Source organism: Lineus longissimus, chromosome 3, assembly GCF_910592395.1.
Source record: "Lineus longissimus chromosome 3, tnLinLong1.2, whole genome shotgun sequence".
In the NCBI taxonomy this organism is placed as follows: Eukaryota; Metazoa; Nemertea; class Pilidiophora; order Heteronemertea; family Lineidae; genus Lineus; species Lineus longissimus.
In genome coordinates, this window is record NC_088310.1 from 22,344,247 (window position 1) to 22,371,826 (window position 27,580).

General features: G+C 38.0%; 1 protein-coding gene across 15 annotated transcripts in view; it reads left to right on the forward strand.

Annotated features, from left to right (window-relative positions):
- LOC135484241 (regulator of G-protein signaling 7-like) overlaps positions 1–26,488 on the forward strand; it is a 50,868-nt gene extending 24,380 nt beyond the window's left edge. For 7 of the 15 annotated variants that reach the window (XM_064765535.1, XM_064765534.1, XM_064765538.1 and 4 more), the window contains 8 exons: positions 545–606; positions 1,068–1,181; positions 1,493–1,618; positions 3,307–3,396; positions 4,171–4,245; positions 4,545–4,659; positions 4,943–5,035; positions 8,878–26,488. In XM_064765535.1, coding sequence (XP_064621605.1) covers positions 545–606; positions 1,068–1,181; positions 1,493–1,618; positions 3,307–3,396; positions 4,171–4,245; positions 4,545–4,659; positions 4,943–5,035; positions 8,878–8,943 — 741 coding nt within the window. In that variant the 3' untranslated portion in view covers positions 8,944–26,488. The remainder of the gene's footprint in view (positions 1–544; positions 607–1,067; positions 1,182–1,492; positions 1,619–3,306; positions 3,397–4,170; positions 4,246–4,544; positions 4,660–4,942; positions 5,036–8,877) is intronic. The other 8 variants (XM_064765542.1, XM_064765543.1, XM_064765544.1 and 5 more) reach the window with 6 other exon arrangements.
- Positions 26,489–27,580: the final 1,092 nt, after the last annotated feature.

The window sequence follows — 27,580 nt, forward strand, 5'->3', positions numbered from 1 at the left end:
ATTATAGTACCAAGTGCATTGATTTAGTTGTATCATTGACCATTTAGTGCCTTTTAGGTTTATCTTTCACCATTTTAATGCAGCATAGTTTTATCATCGCCAATTTTAGTACACTGTTGTTTTTATCATTTGCCATATTACTACATAGATCCAAGTTTTATCATTCATTCTACACTCCTCTTTATCATTCACCATTTCAATTACATGTGGTATTCTTCATTTCTTCCATCATTCTACATTTTGTAAGCACAAAATAGTCCAACACATCAGCTCAAGCTTAATCATTTATCGCCATGGACTTTATTGTAAACCATTTAATGTGCCATCATCAGTAGCAGCTTCATTGCTACAGGGGAGTTTTGTAAGAAATTGCTCGCTATAGAGTTTCTGTATAGCAGGGACTGTGTTGGAGCTATCAAAATCCTTGTATAACCTTTCAACGGCATTTTTCAGAGTGTTTATAAATTACCGGTAACAATGATGATTTTGATGATTTCTTAGGTTGTTTGATTGGATGCAGTGTTAACTTTCTTCTCTTCTATAGGTTGAAGCTTCCAGGCAAAATCTAGAAAGAAGAAGAGTAAAAGTATCAAAAGTAGCAGAATGGTGAGTATCTATATAGTTTGTGTTTTCCCCTTTGAACCCACCTATTTGTACCCCTTCCCCTGCAGTGAACTGAGTATTTTTATCTGGTAATTAACATCAACTATTCACTGCTCATCAATTAAGGGCCTACCCTAATGAATTGCACTGTGATCCCCACATAAGCTTTTTTAGTCTTGTCCCTCATTTTCTTACCTTAAAGCAACGTTTACCCGTTGAAACTGGTGTGGCACATCCATTACATGTATTCAAGCTTAAGTTACACATGCATTACCCATTCAAGCCCAAATTGCACATCATTTATCCATTCAATCCAAGTGTTTGCCCATCAGTTACCCATTCACACCAGAGTTTTGCATCAATTACCTTTCAATCTGAGTGTTGTGCAACAGTTTCTCATTCAAGCTGGTGTTGCGCATCAATTACCCATTCAATTTTGACCCTTTCCTGTTTTGCCTTTCCAGCTTTATCTCCTACTTTGAGCAGTATGCAGAGTTTGATCCCTTTCTAACGCCAGTAGAACCTTCTAATCCTTGGCTAACAGAGAGTGTTGACTTTTGGGAGCAAGAGAAAAATTTGTGAGTATGATCAACCCAGCATCGTTCTACAGTCTACAACAGTATGATTGCAAATGTACAATGCTGCCGAAGTGTCCTTTTCATGTAATAAATCATCAAAAGCACATTTTGGTGTGCTGCAAAAATGTACCTTCTACCTTCTCTTCATTCAATGATAGTCCTGGTGAGCCCATCCTACCCTCAGTTTTGATGGAGAAAAGGTCATCCTCTTCATAATGAGAAAGTTGCACAGTGGTAGATTACTTTGTGTTTGGATATAATTTCTGTTCCAAATCAATGAATCGAATGCTTTTTTGTCTCAAACCTTTCAGGAAAGATGTTCCTCAGCGTCGAGTAAAACGATGGGCTTTCTCCGTATTTGAACTGCTGAAAGATCCGGCAGGCCGGGATCAATTCTCTAAATTTTTAGATAAAGAATTTAGTGGTGAAAATCTCAAGTAAGTTTGCAGAGATCTTATAAATTTTATTCTTGACACGCTGATACGATGTTACGTGAATGTGTCTTCATGGCCCGAGAGCAACAGGTTAGTGCAGTTTTATTTATGATCGTTGTAGTATTGCATGTGGCTCTAATAAAGATGACCAAAGCTTAGTGGTAGATTTAGATCCTTCTCCATACCTTATTAACGAAACATGGTGACAGCTTAAAGGAACCTTGCTCCGAACCTACTCCCTGGGTTAGCCAACTGGTCCTAGCTGAGAAGAAATCTGGGGAGCTGCATATATGTCTTGATGCAAGACTACACAATTGTGCACTAAAACGTGAACATTCCCAACTACCTATATTGGAAGACAAACTCAACAACATGGCGGTGTCGGAGGTCTTCTCTAAGCTTGATTTATCTTCAGGCTATTGGCAGGTGGAACTTGATGAGGAGTCTAGCCTTCTCACCACCTTTCAGACTCCCTTCGGTTGTTTCCGCTGGAAGCGGCTGCCTTTTGAATTGAACTCTGAGAAGTCTGAGATTTTCCAAAGGAAAGGAAACTGTTTGAAGCTATCGACAGGTTTCCTGGAGTCGAATGCATTGCTGATGTCGTCATCATTCATGGAAGGAACGTTGATGAACATGATCACAACTTGGAAGCTTCCTACAACGATGTCAACAGAAAGGGATCAAACTGAACATCGCAAAGCTTGAACTGCGGTTATCAGAGATAACTTTCATGGTACATGTGATTACTGAACGTGGTCTCCAGGCCGATCCTAAGAAAATTCATGCTGTCAGGGGCATGCCTGCTCCTACTAACTTAGAGGAATTGCGACGTTTCCTAGGTGTGGCGAACTATCTTGCAAGATTTCTCCCTAATCTGACTGAGTTGACGACACCTCAGTCAGATGCACAATCTCACAAAAGGAGATGTGCCGTTTGCCTGGTCGCAGACACAACGAACTGCGTTCGATACTGTAAAGCGTCTTGTCACTCGAGCGCCTGTCCTATCATTCTACGACCAAACCAAGGAACACCTAGAAAACGATGCTTGTGAGCATGGCGTTGGATCTGTCCTGCTCCAAAACGGCCGCCCAATCGCTTATGCGAGTAGATCGCTTACTGAGACTGAACAGCGCTGGGCCCAAATTGAGAAAGAGATGTTTTTGGCTTGGACAAATTCCATCATTATGCCGCGAGGTAGATGTGGTAACAAACCACAAGCCACTCATCTTAATCATCACGACACCTCTCTGAAAAGCACCTAGGCGGCTACAGTCACTCCTTCTAAGGACTCAAAAGTATCGGATCAATCTAGCCTAAAAGCCTGGAACCTCTATTCCGCACGTTATCTTGCGCACCACTTCCTGAAACTGGTTGAATAGAATTTGTTAATGTGAGTAATGACACGCCGGCTAAGGCGAATACTGAACAAAGTGTAACTCAATCCCCAAGTGTAGGTACTACGTGTTCTGGTAGAATCATAAAACCTGTGGTCCGTTTAGAATTGTAATTTGTGACGCTCAATATCATGATTAGTCATTCTGCGCTTTTTAGAGGACTTCTGTTACCAAAGTTGTGTATGCGTGTTATCAATATCATTAGTTGCGTGCATATCCTTATGGTTCTATCCCTGTGTTTGTTTTGTAGTTATGTCTTCGTTTTAAAGTTTTCTTTAATCTTCCTCTTGCTAATAGTAAATACTCTTGGACTCGTACCAGTAATTCTTTTCATTATAAAGAGGAAGGATGTTATGTGAATATGTCTTCACATCCCGAGAGGAACAGGTCAGTGCAGTTTTATTTATGATCATTATAGTATTGCATATGGCTCTAATAAAGATGACCAAAGTTTAGTGGTAGATTTAGACTCTCCCTTCTCCATACCTTATTAACGAAACATGGTGACTGCTAAAGGAACCTTGCTCCGAACCTACTCCCTGGGTTAGCCTACTGGTCCTAGCTGAGAAGAAATCTGGGGAGCTGCGTATTTGTCTCGATCCGAGACCACTCAATCGTGCACTAAAATGTGAACATTTCCAACTACCTTTATTGGAAGACAAACTCCACAACATGGCGGAGTCCGAGGTGTTCTCTAAGCTTGATTTATCTTCAGGCTATTGGCAGGTGGAACTTGATGAGGAGTCTAGCCTCCTCACCACCTTTCAGACCTCTTCGGTCGTTTCCGCTGGAAGCGGCTGCCTTTTGGATTGAACTCTGAGAAGTCTGAGATTTTCCAAAGGAAACTGCTTGAAGCTGTCGACGGACTTCCTGGAGTCGAATGCAGAGTGATGCAAGTAATGATTGCTAGTTTGATCTAAGTAACTTTTTGTAGTCTCGCAGAAGGATCATCTGCTGTGCCATCTCTTTTTTGTTGAGCAAACTCCTTATCCCACAATGAGATGCAAAACCGACGTTTCTTAGATCTAGTGCCTAAGCCAGAAGAAGCTTGACTTCCTTTCCCTAGCCTGGTACACCTAATCAGTGCCAAATCTAAGAAGCAAAGGGTACAACCTACAAATGTGGAAATCTACTGTAAATCTTTTATATATATTTTTGCAGATTTTGGGAAGCCTGTCAAGAGCTCAAAAGTGTATCTCAAAGTAATGTGCACAAGAAAGTCCAAGAAATATACAGGTTTGTCAGACAAATTGTTGTCCTTATAGCTGGATGACAACTCTATAAAGCAGTTTAGATTTCTGCGGACCGTTATAAGTTGGAATATGCTTGTCAATTACACCAGCATTTGATATTCATCAAACATATAAAAGGTTGGCAAAACATGATTGCTTACTAGCCATGGAAAGTGAGGAAGTATCTGCACACTGAATACAGCCTCACTAATAAACAGAAGAGGGTTGGGTTATCAATATCATATATTGCCCGTGTCACGACATTATTCTTTAAGGTAATAATGTTATGCTTTTCTATTCCAGTGCATTTTTAGCTCCCGGGGCATATGACCCTGTAAATGTGGATAGTCGAGTGGCTGAGATAGTGAAAAAGCGTGTACATAATAACCCAGATAGATATTGTTTTGCTGAGGCAGAGGTGGGTAGTATGGCATTGCAGTGTGTGTGACTTCCTTTCTGAAATCGTATCTCTTTTAATTGAACAAAACCTGTTCCAAGTGCAGCACACTGAAATGGACCCAAATTGGTTGAAATTGTTAGAGCCTTATGATGTGACATTTGTTGGTATGATCAGCATTTGTAAACAGGTACCATTTGTGCCATAATAAGATATCGTCTTTAAGATAAATGAGCATTTTCTCAACAAGTCCAGTCATCAATCAGTCATGATCTAATGGCACTTCAAAACCATTACATTTCAGGAACATATCTTCAACTTGATGAAGAGTGACAGTTACAGTCGATACCTCCGCTCAGACATGTATAAGGAATTCCTCGGGGGGACAAAGAAAAAGGTGCAAGCTCTTATGCCATTTAAACTCATAGATACCTTTCACCCTAAACTTATCAAGAAAGAGTGATCCTAGCATTTTTCTCCATCTTAGCTTGGCTTGTAGCAGATGGGGTCAGGATGTTTGGGCTCGGGCTGCTGGCTGGCAAAATCTATCAATGAGATGATCAAGTCAATGTCTCTTGCTTTACATTTTTGCAACAAGTCAAACACTAGGACAGTTTCCTAATAGACAAGTGAAATCTCATGTTTGGTGAAAAGTTAAATTTGTGGGCAAGTAAAACAAAGTTCAAACATTGGATTTGTGAACTGAAATACTCAATATTGATAGTGATATATATGTAGTGTGATTAATGATATAAGTTTTACTATGTCTAATCGTGAGAACCAGTATGATAACATGCATAGCTTGATACCCTGGCGAAGGCAAAAAGTTCGATCGTCAGGCTCCTTCAGCTATGATCAAATCAATATTGGCACAACTGGTTTGTGCTGATTCATACGAGCTTCCTATGAAATTGGGATGACTCCAGTAATTTCCCAATAATCTCTTCCAATATTTTTAGCGATGGTCAATGCAGTTTGTCTTCCTGGTGGGGAACTTTTCTTCCAGGGAATATTATTGTCATGTGCTCCAAAAAAAGGACATTCAGTGCCTCGCTGTACTAATCTTTAGGTTCATGTATCAAAATCAATGAAATCAATTGAATTTGGAACATTTGTAGTTATGGGAAGAATCTCATTATCTATTAGCACAAAGAAGATATAAATTGGTGTTGAGTGCAATATGTCACTTTGTGTAAATTGTTAAGACGTTCAATTTACGCCTGCTACATACGATTCCTGTATTTGAACACTGCCCTTCCAAATAAGGTTGTAATGGAAGTTGTTTAGAGGTTGTTCATGTCTTATTATGAGATTCTTGTGTTTTTATGAACCATGGTAGTCTTCCAGTTAAAAAGACAGAATAAGTGCCAACGTTAACTTTAGTTTATCTGTTGTGTTTCCCAGCTTATAGTATCTTAATTCCTGAAGGCTATGATTAGCAATCATCCATGCTTCCAGTGTCTTCATATATGTAGCTTCATATCTGGTTTGAGCTGTAATTGATCAAATAACGGCATCGACCTGATTCTCTGTGGTAATCTAGCTACTTCAGCTAGACTGTATAAAGTGTATAAATGTGTCGTAATGAAAATTGAAAGTTACTATAGTGACATCATATGATGTAACTAAACCTGTTATGGTTTAACGTCAGTTGATGCTTAAATAGGCTAGCCAGCACTTTCCCAGCCATCCTGATGCCTTTACACAGACCAGTCCTGTTTTTGCGTGAACCCCAGCACCAAGTCGCTCATTGCACCACCAACAAGTTGCCATAATCACTTCCGGCAGACGGCATTATGGCAGATGGCAGCACGTTTGGCAAAGGTTGAAGAGCATTGTGTATGCCCCTTCACCTGCAATCTTAGAATCTCAGGACTGTCAGTCCAGAGACTCTGTCTTGATTTGCATAAGAGATATACTTTTTCAATGGGGTAATTACTTGGACCTGAGTGAGAAGTGGTCAGACAGCTTTGCCTACAAACTAGCTTATGGGCTATGAAAAGTGACCAGTAACATATTTTCTTAACACATCAGGAATCTGTGTATCATGTTGCCGGTTAAGAGTCTGGTCCGAGTATAGATGATTCTGAATAAGAATATTAATAAAAGCTTTGCCACTTCTTCTAAATAATCTATTCTTTCCAAAGGACTTGATAGAGTTAACTCTTCAATGTCATATAATGTGACATTTGTTGCAATATTGGTCAGGTCAATACCATTTAAATAACCATTCTTGTGCTGCCTTCTGTTGGTCAAATATCGTCTAACCAGAGCTTTCAACACTACTTCTTACTATAACTGTGTAGGTTTGAAAACTTCTTGCAGATGATCATGGGGAAAAGGCTCTACTTATAAAAGTCACAGAGAATGATCTCTCCAAAGTAACCATTTTCCCCTTTTGGTTAAATGGTGCCGTTTCCCCGGCTGTTTCAGAGCATGATCTTGTGTAAAATGATGGTGCAATAGAAATGGTTTTTAAAGAACTTCTTCTTGTTTTTTAGATCAAACTTGAGTTCTGGTTAAAGGCCTACTTGTACAAAATTTTGATAAAAATCAGAAGTACTTGGAGCGGTGTCTATCTTGATTGCGTAAAGACCGGTTTAGCTGAACCACACGTCATTAACAGTTTTGCTGCTCATATGAAGTCCTATCCTGTGATCATCTGTATCCCCTGTCTTGCATACTGTCTTGAGTTGTCCTTTGCTATCTAAAAACAGTTCTAGTTTTGTCAAGATTGAACATGAGCGTCACAATGAAGATCTAAAAGTGAAATGTACATATCACACTGGCATACTGCTGTATGAGATTTTTGTGGGAAGAAATGTAATCTAGTGGTAGAATGTATATATTCCTATATTTCAGTCAGTTCAGTCATTTATCATATACCCATAAGTGTTTGAATTTTTAACTGTGATATGATCATACATTATGTCTCGATCATGTTGTGTTTAACAGAAATATGAACCGTTTTGCATATGATGCAAAAGTTTACCATGTTTACGAGGAAAGCAGTGGTCTAACTCCAAAATTGACTCAGATCATCACTGAAATAAAACAGTCCTTTTAATCATCATCACTTGGCATCATAATCTTTCCTGCCAAAGTGAACAGTATTAAAAGATAATCTACTTAATAGCTAAATTTTTCCATCTCCGCTCGTGACATAGTTCAAAATGCATCACATTTTAAATAACAGCTCACAATCCTTTTTTTGTTGGAAAAAAACTAATTTTGAAGAAATAGATCACAATTATTTCAAAATTGATTTGATTTTTTTTGAAGTTTTTTTTTCTTTGAGGGGTATATGATAAATCAGGTGTATACTTATAATGTGCCATATCTTTGTAATGTTCATTATATATCAGCCAAGTAAAAAATCTATGCCAGAAGGTGTTTGTGGGTCTATTTTTTATGGCCCAGATGTGAACGTATGTTTAAACAATGATAGTTAGGAATTTAAGACTTCTTCTCGTATTTCAATTACAAAACTAGAACAACTCTTTCCACGCCATTAATGACTAAAAGGCATTTAAGATGCTTGAGAATTTTCATCAGAGAGTTGGGCTTGTAACTCTTAGTTTTAAGTTGAGTTGAAACCGGGTAAACTGATTGACAATGAAAATATTTCTATCTATAATTAGCGAAGTCCTTCAATGGTTACTTGGACCTACAGCTAGCCCCATTAACTGACTGTATGGTTCCAGCCACTTTGATATGTAAATCCTTCTCCAAGTCAGCTTTGGAGAATGAAATTACAGGCTGATACGATTTGATGTGCAGAATGATGGCCGGATGTGGTTAAAATTTAGTGGGTTGGTTTTGAACGATGACCAAGGTGGTTTTGTGATTTACAAGTACCAGTATAGTTTCAAACTGTCATTAAGAAAATATTTATTTGGGGATGGGGATCCGGGACATTCAAATGAAGTACTTTGATTTGGCTAAAACTTATCTAATTTCAACTGCCTTTATGAGTTGGGGTGTAGAATAATAATCCTGCCAAATACACCCTCTGTCAAGAACTGACAAGAATTTCTTTTTCCTCAGTATCATTCAGCTGTGTAGCTGTTCTTCCTGTTGACGAGGACAGTTTTATTTATTTTGGCTACACTGCTGGTTAAAATGATTCATTGGGGCCTCTTCTTCTAAAATTCCTGGGCGCGATTTTTCTTCCCAAATCTACTTGCGTATAAGGATATCAAGCAGATATTAAATTTTCATCTATTTTTTTCCCCACAGACGTCATGCAAAAGATGCCCCCCTCTTCTCCGCATGTGTTCTGAGACAGAACAAGATATAACTTAGACAGGCCTATACTGAGCCTTGGTAATCATCATATACATTTTGTAACATTGTGGCTCACCATAGTTTAATTGTTAGCCATGTTGAAAATTGCACAATTGGTAAAAAGAACTTCTCAGTGTACGATTTCTGGAATTGTGTGGATGCTATGTCGATGTTCTTATTGTTGGAGACAGCCACCTACAGGAGATATGTAGATTCCTGAAAGTTGGGAAGGAGCCTATTGTCCAAATAAGTACCATCAAGATTTATGAGTAATAGCAGGGAAAGTACAGTCAACATCTAGTGTAGTCAGATTGGTTGACATTAGTTTGCTCATCTTAATAGTGTGCATTCTGTTAGACAAACATTGTTTTCATTTGCCAGAATTAAACTTGACCCAAATGACCTAAGAGAATAATAGTTTTTGCTCCTATTACCGGGCAACATCATTCTGCACCCAAATCGTTAAGTATCCATCAGTAGTACATGTATAGTCTGTTAGTCAATACACACCTCATCCAGTAACTCATTAGTTCATCATGATCAGAGTTGGTAAGTTCAAAACTTATGTTTTCAAAGTGACTTCGCATAATCACTGTGGTGAAGTCCTGTTCATAAGTAAGCCTGTTTATGAAAATTGTTATAGTATTCAATTTTGAACTTGTGCGGTGATAATTAGACTATGATGATTTGAACATATTTGGTGCCTTTGAGAATTTCTAAATTTGAGGTGTTTTCGGATACTTGCAAACTTGTCCACATAATTCTTTTTAAAGCTGATCTAATGCATGTTTCTTTATTTCACTGAAAGACTTTGCATGCCTATAATAACACAGCATGTCGCTTTTACTAGAATACTCATATTTCCATTGTAGCTGTTAGATGAGCACTGATCAGTCACCAGAAGTATATATAAACTGCAGTAGACATAGATTCAGTAGAACACTCATAGAGAGGTTTCATTTACAAATGATTTTTTCACCAGATTATGCACTCCGAACTTCTAGAGCCATTTTCCAAACTGTTTTGCTGTTTCAACGCTTTATTGGCAAATAGTTGTGGAAGAGGCCGGTATTAAGTATATTATACCCGTCATCTACGTGATAGCCATGAACAAAATGAAGACATACTGAGCTTAACGTATTTGTGTTCAGGCATTTGGCAACTGATGTATTTGGCAGCTGATGAAGAGATGTTATTGTCCCAAGTGGCCATTTATGACCGATGCACTGGCCTTGCTTTCACAGCATAAAGCTTTGTATCCAATGATGATTTCTGAAGATGTTAAATACATCTTCATCCAAATTGATAATGAAGACTCGGTAGTACATGTTTCTGATTTGCTCAAAGTTTGTTGACTTTTTCTTCCTAGATATGAAGTTCTTTTGTTATTTTTGATAGTCCTGATTATGCATTACATAAGTTTTGAAGATAGATACCGGCAGTAGAAACAATTGAATCAGTTACTTCTGGTTGTTTTGAGTTTTGATTTAGATTAATTTCATTATGTACATGATTAGGTAGCTATACCTGTGTAACCAATCTGTGGCTACCATACGATTTCTCTATTGAATAAAAATATATAGTATCGTATCTGAAAAAGGTGTTTTTTTCCCTGGAGTATGAAATCTTGAATTGAATGCTGATTGTAGGTACTCATTATTATGTTAATACTAAATAAATGAGGCATGCAGTTACTTTTCAGCTTCTGTTTAATCATTGACTTCTTATTATTGTTTTTTGCCTGATTTTTCTTCTCCAACTCTGATCATAATGACTAACCCTGTGCCATTGGAAATTGATATTAAAGTGTGTTTTGTGACTAGTGTGCCAATTTTCAATTAGTTGCCAGTTGGGCCTACCCAGTGATGATGGCATTACTTAACATTCTATAGATGATCAAAATATCCAATCATATAACCCTTAGAAAAATGTGAGTGAAGAGAAATATGCAGTAGTAGCAAGGAAAAATGGTAGTTTTGCTGGCTCAATAGCATCAGTATGGCATAATGGCTCTCAGACAATTGTGAAATACCTTAGAAATATTGAACTCCGTCCTTCGAAGGGTTAATGCTCACTTTCACAGACGATCTTAAGAAATTAATACTCATTTACTCTGATCAAACAATCGTGAATTCATTTCCAAATTTCTTGCTGTGACACTTATTCTCATTTAAATGAACTTCATGCATTTTATTCTCGTACTGTTCTTGTAAATGTGACTTGACTATGTTTTCTCTTGTAGACTGTCTGATAATGTCTCTGTTGTAACAGTGAAGCTGCCTGTCTAATGTTACTGAGATAATGCTATCTCTTCAATGCGTACTGTCCTCTGCTCTGTAAACTGTGACTCTGCCACAACCATGCATGGTACCCCTGGTAAAACGTGTCTGTCTTATCTACTTCTGGTCACTTCTGATGCTGAATGTACCTGACTGTACCTAGGATAGTCATACAAGTTTTGTGAAAAAAACCAAGTTATTCCTGCCTGAGTGAAGGGATGTCATAGTTTAAGCAGCTCAAGAAGAAGCATCAGAATTTCCAGTCTTTTAAATTCTGTAATTTAGGGATATGCAATACTGTGTCACTATCTATATTACAGCACACATCCGTCTGTACTATCTAACCTCTTATCAATGGCACCCCATTCAAAATACCCATGTTAGACCCAGCTTGCGTCCTCGGTCTCACTGAGACTACTCAAAACCCCCTATCATGTGGTGTATAGTCTCCCTCTTCACCGTCAAACCATACCCATTTAAATATTTTAGAAAACGGTTTTCCTCTTGCATTTCTGATTAACTGAATAAAGTTTTGACCTTTTTTGATGATGAATTGGTTAATTTTGAGATTTATTTCACCTTGCTCAATCTTTGATTCGTTTGATTCTTATTTTCAACCAGTTTCTTATTTCTTGAAGTAACTGAAATATCAAACTTAGCTTTCTGCTCAAGTTTTCTGTGCTTATTGCTCTCTTCCAGTACAATTCGAAAAAAAGGCCCTCACTGAATTTCAACCTGCTAAATAGAACTTGAGAGGTATTTATCATCTATCAAAACTATCTAAAAATTTTTATCAACCCTTTTACACTTACCTAGACTCAACCCGGGTTTATGTAATATTCTTTTCACCCGCATGAATATTCATTAACCCAAGTGACTTTTCTCAATTGTATTACGAAAAACTGCGACCCATGGAGTATAGCTGTCTCGTGTAAAAGGGTTAAAGCACCATGAGTGATTATACATCCCACTTCAAAGTTTGGTTTTAGTAGTCTTGGTTGAACCTGGGGACACTGTTTTAGCTCTTTTAGGCATCCTTACACACTCTTCACACATCCTTATCGCCTCACTCTATATCATTCCTGGTATGGGGTTATTAGTAATATCCTAACCCCTGACAACCACACATATATAAATTATCAAGCGGACCTGTTTGCATGTTGTTCCACTTCAATGCCAACCAAATTGATGACCACTGCTTATCACAAGTTCACCAATAGATGTCATCCAACATCGTGAGCCCTCCGTATCCATGGTTACATGTACTGTCCTGTCAGATGTTCTGTATGAATATGTCAATTCACAGCCATTGCATTGCGCAACGTCACGATGGGCATCACAGATCTTTTACACCTTCACTGAGTGTGCAACTTGTACTTGACTTAAATCACCACCACACATTTTGATTTGCTCTTAAGTGTCATCTTCACAACGTGTAACTATTCCACCAAAATGCACAAATAATTGACAAATATGTCTAAAAATGCTATAAAACCTAATTTCAGATTTAATTGTTTTTTATGTAGTTTTCACCTTGATGAAACCTAAACTGTTATCCTGTAGTTTTTCAGCACTTAAGATATGATGGTATTGTTTTTTACCATGTGTACATATTATCCACCAATATTAGACCAGCACGTATATTGTTAAATATAATGCGCCTTCTAAAGGTGTTTTTTTTTCCAGTGTATGCATTCATAAATGTGCCAGCACTTTTTTGCTGCTTCAGGTCCACTAAATAAAAATTTTTGCTGTAACTAACTGTAACTTTAAGAAGCTGTAACGTTTAGATATAGCATCCTATACCCCAGTCCATACCTTGCATTTGCATTCAGTGATTGACGTGTGCTCTAATAGCCCTGCTGGTTGGCATGGTCTTTAAATCTCAATTCCACCCTTATATCATGATAGGCATATATGTTGAAACAACCCCTCACAGTTAGCCTCCTTGCACGATAGAAATTTCACAACCGTACTCCTTTTATCTGTCATGTTTATTGTTATCTTTCGGAAATTGCTCGTAGAAGACATTTGGAGGAGCGAGTTGGTCCATCAGTGTGGTGGCTGTCTAATATGAGATGCTAAATTCCAATTCTTTAAGTGTTGATGATCTACTAATCATTGTTGCAACATAATTTTAGATTTAGTTTGTGTTTTACTCCCCAGATGTCTATACCATTCGTGATTGGCCTCCAGCTGATAAGTTCTGATTTGGGGGCAACATTTTTCAATGACGTTTTCTAAATCTTTCCAATTACTGAACTGTTGTATTGAATTAGTTGGGGAAATGATGGATCAAGACAAATGCTTTAGAATCTTGATGGATAATTCTTTGTGATCTTTTGAAATTTTCGCAAAAAATGGCATATAATAGAATGTGGTACTGGTATCTCATTTACATTTTGTCATTCACTTCCACAACTAACTTCCTGATACATAAAGGTAAAGGTAGATTGTTATAAGCAGTGATGAGCAAATTTGGTTGGTGTATAAATCATGAGAACAGTTTCTATAATGATATCATTGACCTTCAAAAGATAGGACATTTCATGGTTAGAAGGGTGCTCTGCTGAAAAAGTTTGTTTCATTTTCATGATTTGGGAGGTCAACTCAAATATCGAACTCGTGTACATGTAATTTCAACTCCAATGCAATAACCATTGAATTTCAGCAGCATTGGAGAATTTCATCTACCACCAAATGAAAAGAGCAAATTTGGTTTGGCAAACATTTCACAGTCTAGTGAATTCCTTAGTACGGGTTGTGTCCTTTATTTTGGGTTGGGTCCTTTGAGTAGAGCCACAAGAGAATATCTTGTCCTTTGAGGGTCTTGTGTATTAGTGAAAATATCTTCTCTTTAACCCAAAGTGTCTGGACTAGCTGTCACATTGAATATATGAGACTACCAATATGCAACAATGTGATGGTGATTTAGTCAACTTGGGGTGGATCTGAGTGAAATTTTTGCAAGTGGTAGTTTGCCACTGCATTGCATGGGTTTCCTTGTAGACCTTGTAGTTTTCACCAAGTTCATTTCACCACAGAGGTTGAGCAGAACTGCTGTACATTTTGTCCAGTATAATCTGTGCACATTGCAATCTGTACATGCCTCTGGGAGAAACCATGGCTGAAGTTGCATATAATTAAAGCTATTTATCTACAGTGGGATTTTCTATAAGGCCATTGAGAAATGATGTCATGACCTTGCATCTGCTACCAAAATCGGTGCTGTTGATGGAAGTTGCTTTATTGGCCGCTTTGGAAATGAACTATTGTGTCTGTTATGTCTTAACAGTATTGCATGAAGTGTGCAGTGTGAACTTGCAAGCATTGTGTGATCCAAACTGTTGTCTCTATCGCACATCTTTCAGATCATGGTCTCTTTCAGATCAGTCAGAGTGACACCAGTGACCTTTTTGACCTTTAACCTGGAATGCCTGATCCCTGATGTCTCAGTTTGTCTCCTATATTGTAGTCAAGTCTTATAGAATGCATAGATGTCATGGTCCTTGTAAAAAGACTGAATTATTTCTGCCAAAATATCTCCTGCTATTTCACCATTAAAGTGAGGTGCCATCATCTCCATCTTGTTTCGGTTGCAATTTTCCTGACATCTATCCATTCAGTCTAGTCTTTGTTGATACTAGATCTGTGTTGCAGCACCATTGACCCAATGGTCTTGAGAGTGTTCTAACCTAGTTGTGTAAGTTGTAACCGTGAAATCCATAACAAAACCACTAACATTCCTCTAATTTCAGTGCAGTTTGGTTCCTTATTTGAATAGGATCCAACCACAGAAATAAATTGCCATACATGTATCTAACAGAATAGTTTCAGTTTATTCCTGCTACCTTGACTTGAGTATAGGTCTGTTAGAATCTTCTTTTGGCTGTTAAAATATTCTTTGGGTTTGGTGAATAACCTATTGCCTAATTCCTAATTTACCTTTATACATCTCATCATATGCATTAGTTTAATACTATTTTTCATATTGTTCAAAGTGGTTTTACCTGCCTACATGTATACATGTATGTTCCCTTGCATTGGTTCCATGACAAGAACTGGTCTTTTAATGATGCACATGCAGGCTGCGCAGTTTTAAAATCAATTTTTGTATTGATTTCCAAATATGTCTCCTATATCTAACCTCATCCAGACCCTTGCTATAACATACGTGTAGCCTCCAGAGGATATCATACATACGACTGGAGAAAGATTTATTCCAGTTCCCTTTAAGATTTGCCTTTATCAAAATCTTGATCCTCTACACATTGCTCTTTACAGAGAAAAAGCTACAGGAAATTATAGAATATCTTCTGAAATGCACAGTGTACGTAGTTCACACACTTAACTGAATGTGCATGTGACTTACTCTAACATCTCAGCCAATTCTACACTGGAGATAGAAGGCAGAATTTGGAATGTGCATGAATACTGCATTTTCTATTCCTGAACTTCTTTGGAAAGGTTTCCAGTTTCATCCTACATACATGTAGCCAATTGATTGATGTTTGTTATCGAGCCCAAAAAATCTGATCGCACAGTGCCTGGGATCTGAATAAGTATTTTGAAAATAGAAAATAGTTTAATTAGTTCATTTTCTTTATACATGTACTTCCCCATACCTTGCTATGTCAGCGAGTGCATGCTATTATCAGACATAGCGTAGCATGCACAAGAATGCTTATGTCCCCATTTCATCCCATTGCTAACAAAACAGAACTGTCTATGTCGTATTGCTTGTGGAAAATACGACAGATAGGCCACGCAAGGTCGATTAGGATATAACAGCAGAATATAGCAGTTTAGAAGTAAGTTGCATACATGTAGGTAGAACTCCATCAGAAGACCGACTGTCTGTGTGTTGAATTTCTGATTGTTGTTTTGACAATTTCTTACTCTGGTTATATATAATTAGATGGACAAAGAAAACGATCACAGATCTCAATGTGACCTTCAACTAAACCTTCACGTATTTTCGAATTACTTACCCAGAGGATTGAAAAGCATTTAAAGCATGTAAGCTGCCCCAAATGCCAATGATATCCAGCTTGCCCATTCTGAAATGCCTTACCACTCTTCCCTTGGCTGAACACAAGGTTTTAGAATGTAATAAACCCAACAAGGAACCTGCATTCTGATGAATACTAGAGGAATCTTAGGTTCGTGCTGATTTATTAGGGTTGTGCGTTGATGAGAAGGGATCGAGTTCTGGACTGTCGCACACCGATGATAACTTGGCATGTTATATACCTTCTGCTGATGCATCAGAAATATGTTTTGCGATGCAGCATTGAGTTTAGAATGAAGCGCTTCATCATTTGTGATGAAAATATCGAACAGAGGCCTCCCTCTGGATTCATATTGCAGATTCCTTACTATTTGCTACCGCCAAAAAAGTATTACTTCAAGTACTACTTTGAAGTAATAAGTTTTTGCTGCCACTAATTGATACAGGATTACCATCAGGCATTCCAGGTTTAAAATCTTTTCCAATTGTCAGTCCTCTAAATGATGATGCATGTTTTGTGTCTTCCAGCAAACCAGATCGATTATACCAAAGTTGCCAAGTTTAAGCATTGGTGGACCATGACTCGCCTCCAGCACTGCACTCCTGTTTACCTTACTCCTTCAAGACACTGTTCCCATCAGTACTGCTGCACTCGGCACGCTCTAAAGTAGTTGAGCATCATGTATTTCCTTGCAGGTGGCAGACACACCGCTAATAAAGGAAGTCTCCGGTTATGAGGGATTGTCCTTGATCAAGGGTTGAAGATGCACTTTTTGTACTTGATGTACTTGACTTCAGTTCAGATTGGTGATGTCCATTTTCATTATCATATAACATGTGTGATAAGGTGCGTGCCTGTATGACTCTAGCTTGAATATTCAAGGGTTAGTATTGTGTCTTTAGACATGTTTGAAGAAACTCTTTATTGAAGTTTAACTGTGACAAGGCTTATTTTGAATAGATGAAGCCCGCCCTCTGGTTAATTTAAGAAAAGATAAAGAAAGATATTTGCGGCAAACTTCCTCAGTTGAGGGATGGTAAACAGCATGACTAACTGCCAGAATAGAGAAGTTAGATCGCTAGTCTATAATGTGCCATCATCTCTTGATCATGGTCGATACCACTGACTGGGGACATCTCTGCATTAATGGTTTGTCTGTGACTTGGGGTATATTCACCGATGTTGCTATTGGATGATGCACTGTAACTTTGTTCCTTAAAGCGTGGGCTAATACTAAGCAAATTCTCTAAACACCGGTTTGGTTTGACTTGATTAACATTCCAATTTTCTTCTTGTTCAGAGTGGATGTTTTGGCTAAGATTACAGTTGGGTTGGTCCTTTAAAATTGGCATAAAGAACAATCATAACTCAATTCTGATATTTTTCTGTTTCTCACATGACAGTGCTCATCACCTATAGCAACTGACGTCTGTGGCTACTGGCTTTTGTAAAGTGCCAGCAGTGTATTTGGTTTGAACACTTTGTAGGCACACCTCAGTTCAACCTTTTGCTTTAAATCAGGAAGATGGCAAATAGTCATTTGTTTTATGCAGGAATGCGAATGTCTTGATTGTTTGTTGGGTGTTTCTGTTGGGGCCAACTTTCTTCTCTGATGGTTGTGTTTACCTCTCTATCGGCTGTGTCCAGGTCAGTGTGTCCTTAAAAACTGTAGGTCAACTGGACATTTTCAAGTTTTGATTACATGTGTTTATAATAATGTTAGTAAAGGTCACACTGTTGTCAAAATAGTCCTTGTGAAGTTCATGGGTCAGTATATAGTTGTCACTTGATACATCTTTGTCTCTTTTTACGTGTTATTAAAGAAAAAAAAATTGGTGTTTTACTTTCTCTAGTAATTCACAGGGTCCTTATCTACCTTTATGCGATGAAAAAGACTTTAACTGCAAACACAGATTTTTTGAGTGCAAATCTGTCGCTTACATTCTGAAGGTCCGACCCTTTCCACTGCAATTCAGAAATCATCAAATAGCCAGTAAATGTTGTTATTAGGCAAGCTTATCATCAAGGCCTAGGCTGACATGAGTCGTGGTTCATATAGCCCAGCTTCATGAGGTCCAGATCCAAGATCTTCATGAGAACAAGGTCAGTGGAAACGACCTAAATTTTGTGATTTTCCAAGGTTTTAAAAAAATTATCCATAATAATCGGTGTACAGTGGTGAATTTGACATTTCTGATATTTCAGCTGACAAATGACAAAGCTTTGTCCACTGTTTTGACTGTTTGCCATCTCTCTGTTGTGACTGCTGCAGGTAACTCGGTAGAGTGGTCCTTCTCAAATGCCCATGTCATGCACTATTTTTATGTTGATAGCCATCACATAGCTAGTAGACTTGATGGTAGTTAACACACACAGGATTGGATAGAAAATGTCCCCAAGAAATGCTTCTGCGCTGTATAAAATAATTAACAGCTGGTATAAAGCTTCTTTTATCATTGTTATCTGAACAGTTATTTAGCTTATTTATCAAATTATTTAATTTTTAGGCCCCTTTCGTTGCATTGATGTAGGGCCATAATAAAATCTCTTTCTAAACTGTTCCACTTGGTGTAAAATCAAATGGTAAAGACTCACGGTGGTTGGTGAAAATCTTGTACCGTACCTCACTTTAAGTGATCCAGTATATGGGTACTTTGTCTTGGTACATTGCACATTAGCTATGAATGTGCAACTTCCTGGCACATATGGTACATTCAGTCTTTCATGGTTGCTTTTAATACATTGAACATTTACAATAATAATTGGAACATCTAGTGCGTAAATATAAAGCCGAGTTATTTGATGCTTGTTTAATTCTATTGCGAGTCTACCAAGTTGATTTAAGGTATGTCAATGATGTTATTTTTACATTCCCTGCACCTTAGTAATATTCTGGTCGGTAAAGTGGCTAAAGTGCCCTGCAAACAAGTGATTTGAATCCCTGCAGCCTGTAATTATGATCACATGCAACAAAAAGTGCTTGTTTGCGATGGTCAACGCTGGTGCCTGCGACCAGCATTGGTGACTACCCTTACCTGCAATCAATATCAAATCCATTGATTACTGGCTTTACCTGCAGACGAGAGTCCTTTTTGTCGCAGATAGCAGAGATCATAATTGCAGGTCGCTGCAATTTAAATGGCTCATTTTTGAAGTGCTTTAGGTGCTGAGATATACAGAATCAGACAGAAGGTGATTGGCTTAATTGGGACTGATATTATACTCTCCAAAGTGTGGAACTCTTTATGGGCACATGCTGATAGCTGCTGGCATGCAGTAACCTGGGTTATCCTACCCCTTAAAATAGTTATTTCCCACATCTTGGAACCACACACCAGTTTACTGATAGTTCTCGAGATGTCAATGTCTTTTGGTGAAGCCAGACACCTCAAATATAGACACTTCAGCCTGACCATGCCCTGAAGTGAACACCCCACCTCCAATAATAGTCAACGTTAGATCAACGTTTAGGGAACACTCGCTGTAGATAAAGTTAACTTCATCTTGTAGTTGCAGGAATAATTTGTATATAGCAAGATCTTTCCAACAGCTATTTGTGACATTCTTGCGACTGGAGGTGAAATTGACTTGAAGCACCTCACCTATCGGTGTTGGAATATTTCATGTGAATATTCTACTGCAAAGTTTAATTTAATGCAAATTTAATTGAAGCACGTTCTGTAGTTGTATTGAGTTAGACTCGTAAGCTGATGTCGTGAGTTCAGAGAAAGCTGAGTGAGTTGTGCACACCATATTGAGACACTATTTTCTAAACTTCAAGAGATCGTTGATAAACAATACCGCCATGATTAAACTTATATATATATTACAGTTACATGTGTAATAATATGAAGCTGTACTGGGGACTTTAGAAATTTTTACTTGACGTGCCTGCATGTACGATCATCTACCACTTTGCATGGTTGACCCATGAGCTGGCCTGCGATCCCGCACATAGCATAAAATGCTTGCTGCATAGCTTTCTCTTTCTTCTTTCTTCTTTCTTCATTCTTCATTCTTCCATCTTTCAAATAAATGTACCTCTTCGTCATATCATACCTGTGTGCCATGTTTATTGTAAAATCCCTATAAGCACTGAGGACTGAGCAAACTATTTCAACTAATATAGTGTATGGTATCAAAATCAAAGAGAACTCCACAAACTCGTATTCAGGCTAGTGGAAATATCGTTCTTTGCAATTTGGGAGATTTGCAGAATTTCGCACTTACATGTAGCTCTAATTTCCTGTCCTCAGGCTTGTGAGGGTTAAACTCTTTAAGGACTGGTAGTATGTATTTTAAGAAGTTCATATATGCATGCAGCCGCAAAGTGGACTAAAACGTTCTTGTCAAACATTGGACATTGAAACTATTGCGCATGCTTCAGAAAATAAAATCATGATGCTGGGTCATTTTTGGCGCCAGGAAAAAAAGCACATGAAGCAACTGAAGGGGTCACTGCAAAAACCCAGTAGTACGGGTCACTGCCAGAACCCGGTAGTACATAAGCAAATGAAGGGGTCACTACAAAAAGCGAGTAACTAAAATTATGGGCGAAAAATGAGTATTGACATCAATTGTACATCCGACTGCCTTCTTCCAAACAACTGAAATCAAAAGCAATACTCTACATGATTGCAGTCTTTAGATATTGAAAATGTCTTCTGAAGCAATACCCCATAAACAGCAATTTCAATGAAAGAAAGGAAACCCGGTAAGTACAATGCTTCATGGATAATGTCGGAGGATGATGTCTTTACTTGGTGCGACCTGATTAGTGAGAAAAAAACCAACTCGTTCTCGAAATGACCGAAATATTTCGTTCCTGCTTTGAAGTCCTTAAGGTGTTTCCCATCCAGGATAATGTTTCAATCAAAGTTAATGATTAATTTCATTTGATACTATGAATTGATTAATCATCCAATCTATTTCATTAATCCTCTTTTCTTGGTCATTTAAAGCAATCTGCATATTTCCTTTTACCACTTTTCAGCCCAAATAATCCTGTTTCCTTGTCCAAGACCTCCTTTCCATTCCGCCATCTCCCCAAAGGTGTTGCTTCAACCACTGTTGCTTCTAGCTCAGTTAAAGGAAAACATGCAGAAATGACAGTTTTTTTATTTCCCTTAATATCTCTCTCAAAGTCTTCAGAATAAAGTCGCTTGAAACTTCCAACGAGCAAGATTTTCTCAAAAAATGTCAGTCACTGTTTCATTCCTTCTGACTCGAAAACTAAAAGACATATTCAGTTTTGTGCATTTAGGAAGATAGTAAATCAAAGGGAATTTGTATTGACAAGATCGTATTCTTAACTTGAGCAACTCTGGTTGGACCAAACCAAAATATTCCCCATCCTCTTATACCCTGATAACAGTCTGGATGTATGCTGTAAACTTTTCCAGGGGGATCACTGGAAAATGATCGTGGCACTCTTGAAAAAAGACTGATTGTCCAGCTTGCATGGTAAAAGGACTCGAACAACTACTGCGTTTCCTGTTACAAACAGAGCATAAAAGAAGAGTAATAGTCTAACAAGAGTAAACTATGGGCATTTGAAAAGGACATTTCATCTAATTATACTCCTTTACGAAATATATGACCGTAGAGATTGTATCAATTAAAACCTCTCATTGTTAAAGTGTGCAAACATTGCATGTTTTCTCGTTATGATATGATATGAATTTTACTACCATTTCCAGACGAGCAAAAAGCGCTTTGCAAGTGAAGTTAGAAGAAAGTTAGTTGAACAAAGTAGTTGAGTGTGGCACAAGGCGTGGTATTCTCTTAGTACTGCTGTTCTGTCTCATATCAACAATAAAAGACTACTAGGAGTGGTATAGAGTGGCAGATTTGAAAAATCCATGGCATTTCCTGACCATGGCCGTGTCTTGAGGGGAGTCCCGTATCTATATTTCTAACAAATGTTACCAAGTAAGCATTATAGTATATTGTTGTAGAAGCTATATTTCTAATGTGAAATTAGAATTTGTGTAGCTTTTGGGACTATTACATAATCTAACAATGATGCTGTGGATTTTTTAAATGGTGTCCGTGTTTCATGGTGTTTTGGGGTGGTTTACATCGATGGATCATTCTACTCGTGGACTATTGTTGGTACGCAGAGGATTGGACTTTTTGATCCGACGTGTTTTATTGTTAACGTAGCTACCGTTTGTAAGGTTGTAGTGTTCGATCTTCCTCCGCCATGCCACCTAGTGGCAATAATGGCATAAGGTGACGCCAGCATCTATGATGGGGAGATGCTGTTGCCACCATGTTTAAATCTTGCTTTTCATGGGTCTTTTATCTGCTTATTATCAATTGAGTGTCATACTGAAGTAACACTGCCTTTGTGGCATACTATTTTCAGCTTGAAAACTTGTATAACAAAACTTCTAATACAGTGTAGTATTTTTGATGACTCAAAAAACGTGTTTACAGAAGGCAGAATCAGGTATTTGCCTTTAGAATAGATTTTAATTTCATCATATAGCAACAGATGTATGTATATTGGTCTCAGTAAATTATTCAAGAAAATTAATTTTTGTACGTGATATTATACTTGGACTCAGTAGTAGACTAGCTCTTAATCTTTCAGAACTGCGATGTTTTTGGCAGTTCAAACTACTGAACACATTTTGTAGATATCAATGATTTTATAATATAGTAAATATCTCTCATCTGTATATACCATTTGAGATTCTGTAGATATTGTTCATTGTAGATATCCTCCTGCATGCCGTACATGTAGGAATCAGTGAAATTCAATCCTAACTTAACACTTTTTATACGTGTTGTATTTTCTTAGGTTCTTCAGCTACAAAGGTGACTGAATTCTTGTTGAACAATGAACTTTTCATGGGAAATTGAAAGCGTTTTCAATGTATGTTGAGTGGCAGACCTTCCTGAATGGTTGATGGCATACCGATTGTTAGGGTGTATGATGGTTGATGTTAACTCTAAATGCCTAGAAACGTCTTTGAAAAAATTTGTTTCTCTGTAAACTCGAGTCTGACTGTGACAAGTTGTATATATTGCAAGGTACAGGCTATATATACAAGAGTTCAAGTGGCAGGACAGTTGTTAGGTGTGTGTGTGTGTGGGGGGGGGGGGAGTAGTGGTGAAAAAGACATACCCGTCTCTTTCGTACAAGTATATTCAGCTGTGTTGTTACAGGATTCCCAAGCAGGCCACTGGCCAAAGAAAAAGGTATTTTAGAAGAGGCAAAAAGTCCTCCTTTCTTACTCCGTACCTGTCAATGTCATCTGCTATAGATATTCAGCCTGCGAGATCCCCATGGTCCTGGGCCCGGTAATTCAAAACAAGTTTTGTGACTTGGGCTGGCATTAACACCAGCATGAGTGACAAAACTTGGTTTGAACAACCGCACCCTGTAGCAGTATATTCTCAATCAGCTTTGACGAAAACGTTTCCGAAGCAGTTATGGTTAATCGTCATGGATATAGTGTTTCATGATCTGCTGTATAAGTTGACCTTCCTTGGCCTCTATATCATTTGCTTCCTTCTGCCATTCCGACATCTTCCTACACCTATCCGATCGGACGGTTAACTGTGTTGACTTTTAAAATTATGTTGACTTTTAAAAACATGTCTTCAAACCTAAAGAAAAATATCTCTTAATGAAAATAATGGCAGCGTGTTTCTCTATGATACTGTCCGCATAGCCTTCAGGGGGTCAGAACCCTTCAGTTTATTGACAATGTTGTTGATAACAGTGCTAAGATTTGTTACCTGTTTATTCAAGGTCGAACAATATGACGGTGTAGTATAGCTGGAGAACCTACGGAGAACATGTCCTGTCTTTTCAAAGCCATAATACACAGTGCGCCTTATGCCAAGTGTACTCAAAGTCAGTTGTAAAATATTCAAATACAAATATTGTATCAGTACAGTGAGTTTGGCATACTTGGATCTAATTATCATGTCCATCTACAATCTTTTCTGCCAAAGTGTGTGACTTGTGATTGTAATATATCTGACATTAGTTCATGCTTTAAGCTTTTTTTTCTGTTGGTGTTTTGAGATTTTAAAATGGTTAAGTTAGGTTTGAACATCTGATTCTTGCAAATGTCATTTATTATCATAATTGTTGTCCAAATGCTGACATATCACATAAATTTGACAAATGATTTATTGCCGTACAAGTAGAATAAAGCTTTACAACGACTCTTTTGCTGTATACCAATCTCATGTGAGGAATTTTTTTGAATTGAAAATGTTGGAAGAAGTTTTCTCGAACATATCGTCAGAAGCTAAGGGTATTCAGTTAGTACGTATAATTCCTTTGTATGTTAACCTGTCAAGATACTAATAAATAAATATGAGCCAAAAACAAGGCAGTTAAACTAGCTGTTATCAGGACAAGTGAAGTCTTAATTAGATTGTGTGAGGATTGAAACAGCACCTTAATTGCTCCCTGCTCTGCTCATCAGAATATTAGGATATTAATTGAATGTTTTTCCTAATTTTTAGGTGTCTGCATAAACATCCAGAAGTTGTTAAAGCCTCTTTGCATATACCCCTACATGGTATAGTTACGTACCAACTGAATAATCCTTCAGACAGCTTTAAAATTTGGTGATTATTATCATCAAAACATGACATCTTTATGAGGGTTTAATTTTCAAACCTGAACATTTCTTATCTTGTGTATTTGACTTTCATTACCATTACCATTCAGATATAGCCTTGAATGGGTAATTGTGTTGGATTATTTTATGATGCCAGAGAGAAAACAGAATAAGATTGAATCCTCCCTGCCTCAGAATGATGGGGCTCTGAAAGGATGTGTAGCTTGATGAGTTGGTCAAAGACTGTCATTTAACCGTACAGCTACTGAGTTTCTATGTAGGTGGCGCTACAGGGATGCATCAGAAAATGTACACTAAAATTCTACCAACCAATTGTGTCCACTTTTAGATAGCATGTCTGTATCGTGCAATTAACACTGGAATTTGGCAACTATATAGCCAGTGGGGACTCAAGTTACTTCTCCTAAAGATGGTCATTCTGGATCTATAAAAAAATTTTGTGGGTAAAAAATTTGTAATGGCCTTAATTAGAGGGTAATTGGTTCGGCTTATCTCCAATTTGTGCACAACAGAAAAATGTTGTTTTTCCACAGTTTCTGCTTATAGAGGGCAATGGCAATGGGTTAAATAAAATATTTTGTGTTTTTTAGTCTATGGAAATTGGAACTTGCAGAATTCAGGATCATTCCAGAATTTGGGGATGAATGTGGACTGCTGTGTATACTAATACCACTATTACTCTCTATAAACAGATACTCTGGAACTATGCTTTCCATTTGCCTTGCGTAATTAATCCTGAAGAGACGGGGATATATCAGTTGGTCTACAGTAGCTATAACTGGTCCGGAAAATGCTGGTACGGCACTTATGTAGTTTACAGAGTTCCTATGCATAAACATTTGGTAGAAAGTTTGTAGTACATTTCCGATGTATCTAAGAACGGCCTTCTACGGAAACTCTATAAACTTCAGTAGTGCCAACCTGGCATTATATCAAGAAGTCCTGGTCTTCCCCCTATTACTTGGGATCATTTTCTGTATGGGGTCATATCTTCCACCGATATTGCAATGGCCATCTATCTCTATTATGTTACCACTATCATGAAATATAATAGTACATGAAAAGACGTATGCTGAGTTGGGACTCAAAATTAGCTTTTATCAGTTCCTCATACATGTAGAGCGGGGTTTACATTTACAATATTGGGCCAGTTCAGGGTGAAATTCGTTAGACATCGAATCACAGAATTCCTGTTTTCTGGTCATGGGCAGTAGCTGTTTGGGGACAGTTTTTAACTTCGGTTGCCAATTTGGTTTAATAAGCTGGAAGACAATTTGTTATAGACATAAAGAGGACTGTTGAATTGACCTATATATTTCTCAAGTCAAGTTCGTATTGGGCATTTGTACCGAATTCTCCCAAATGCGTGCGCAACTCATGAACTTGACTTTGGTCATGTGTTGGATATCTTTCAGTTGGCCCTTGTGTGCTAGATGTTAAAAAGACCAAGTGTATGGCTCTCGTGGAGATGCGACTGCAATATATTGTTGAGCATGGCAATGAACAGAAATCTTACAATAATACGAGGTATGGAAATGTATGGAGCTGCCCTCCTTGACCATCGAATGCAGCTGTGGTAGGTCAGTGCTATATAGGAAGATACGTACAGAACTGACATTCAAGCTAATCATCTCATCTCTTTACATTTTCCTTGAATAAATGCAGATGTATAGCAAGAAACTGTTCTTGTTTATTTTTAGCTCAGCTGACAAAAGTCAGCCGAGCTGGTCAAATAACTATTCAGCTGTGGCGGCGGCTGTCCCTCCATGGAGGTATTATTAAGAATCTTAATAATACCTCCATGGTCCCTCCAACGTCTACATGGTGCACGTTCTGTAACTGTAAGACCTGGCCGTGAGGAAGAACATCCTAGGAAATGCCCTTTACAGAAAACTTTCCAATAGATAAAGGCTTAATTTAAAATGAAGGTAGGTTTTGATATAAAATTGGAATAGGTTTGATTGATACTACCAGCTGTCGTTACTGAGCAGATATTTGCGTTGACCTAGTTATTACTCCAGCTCCTCCCTCTCAGGGAGCTGGAGTCTATTGTTTTCGCTCAGGTTTCTCGTTCAATCACGTGACCTCTCCAACACTCGATAATGCACTCTTTTCGTCCACGTTTTAGGCCAATCTTCGGCATGAACATGAAATCTAATAAGCGCAGTACTTAAATCAGATGTTTCTCTCGCCCTGAAAACATTCCTGGGTAAAATCCATTGAGATTAGCCGAGTTAATCTACTTTTTCCGTGCTTAAAATCTCTGCCGCTGAATTCTATAAATAGAAACTATTAACATCGCGGCAGTGTGGTTCCCATTGTGCGCTCTCCCACTTCACACCATGTCAGGAAGTTTTACGGAGAGGGAGGGCGTGTGGTAAGAAGAATGGCCAAAATGACGTCACGTTTTTCTGGCAATGCCTCTTGCCAGACCAGTCAAGCATTATGAAAGCATCTTTAATTCAGACAACGTTAGAACTAGAAAAACGAATACGTTAATTTGCAAAAGTAAAAGCAGATTTCACGACTAACCAGTCAAATCGGAATACGACGGCGCAAAATGTTCTCGCTTTCCTCCTGCTAAAAAAACCTTGTTCCCACACTCCTATTTTAATTTATGCCCAGGAATATGATATGATCTGTTTTCACTTGTTTGTAATTAAATGGTATTCATATAATGAGATCAATAGTAGTGTTCCTTCAACCACCAGCAAGAGTACACGATACAAAGCCACTCAACACAGTCTTCTTC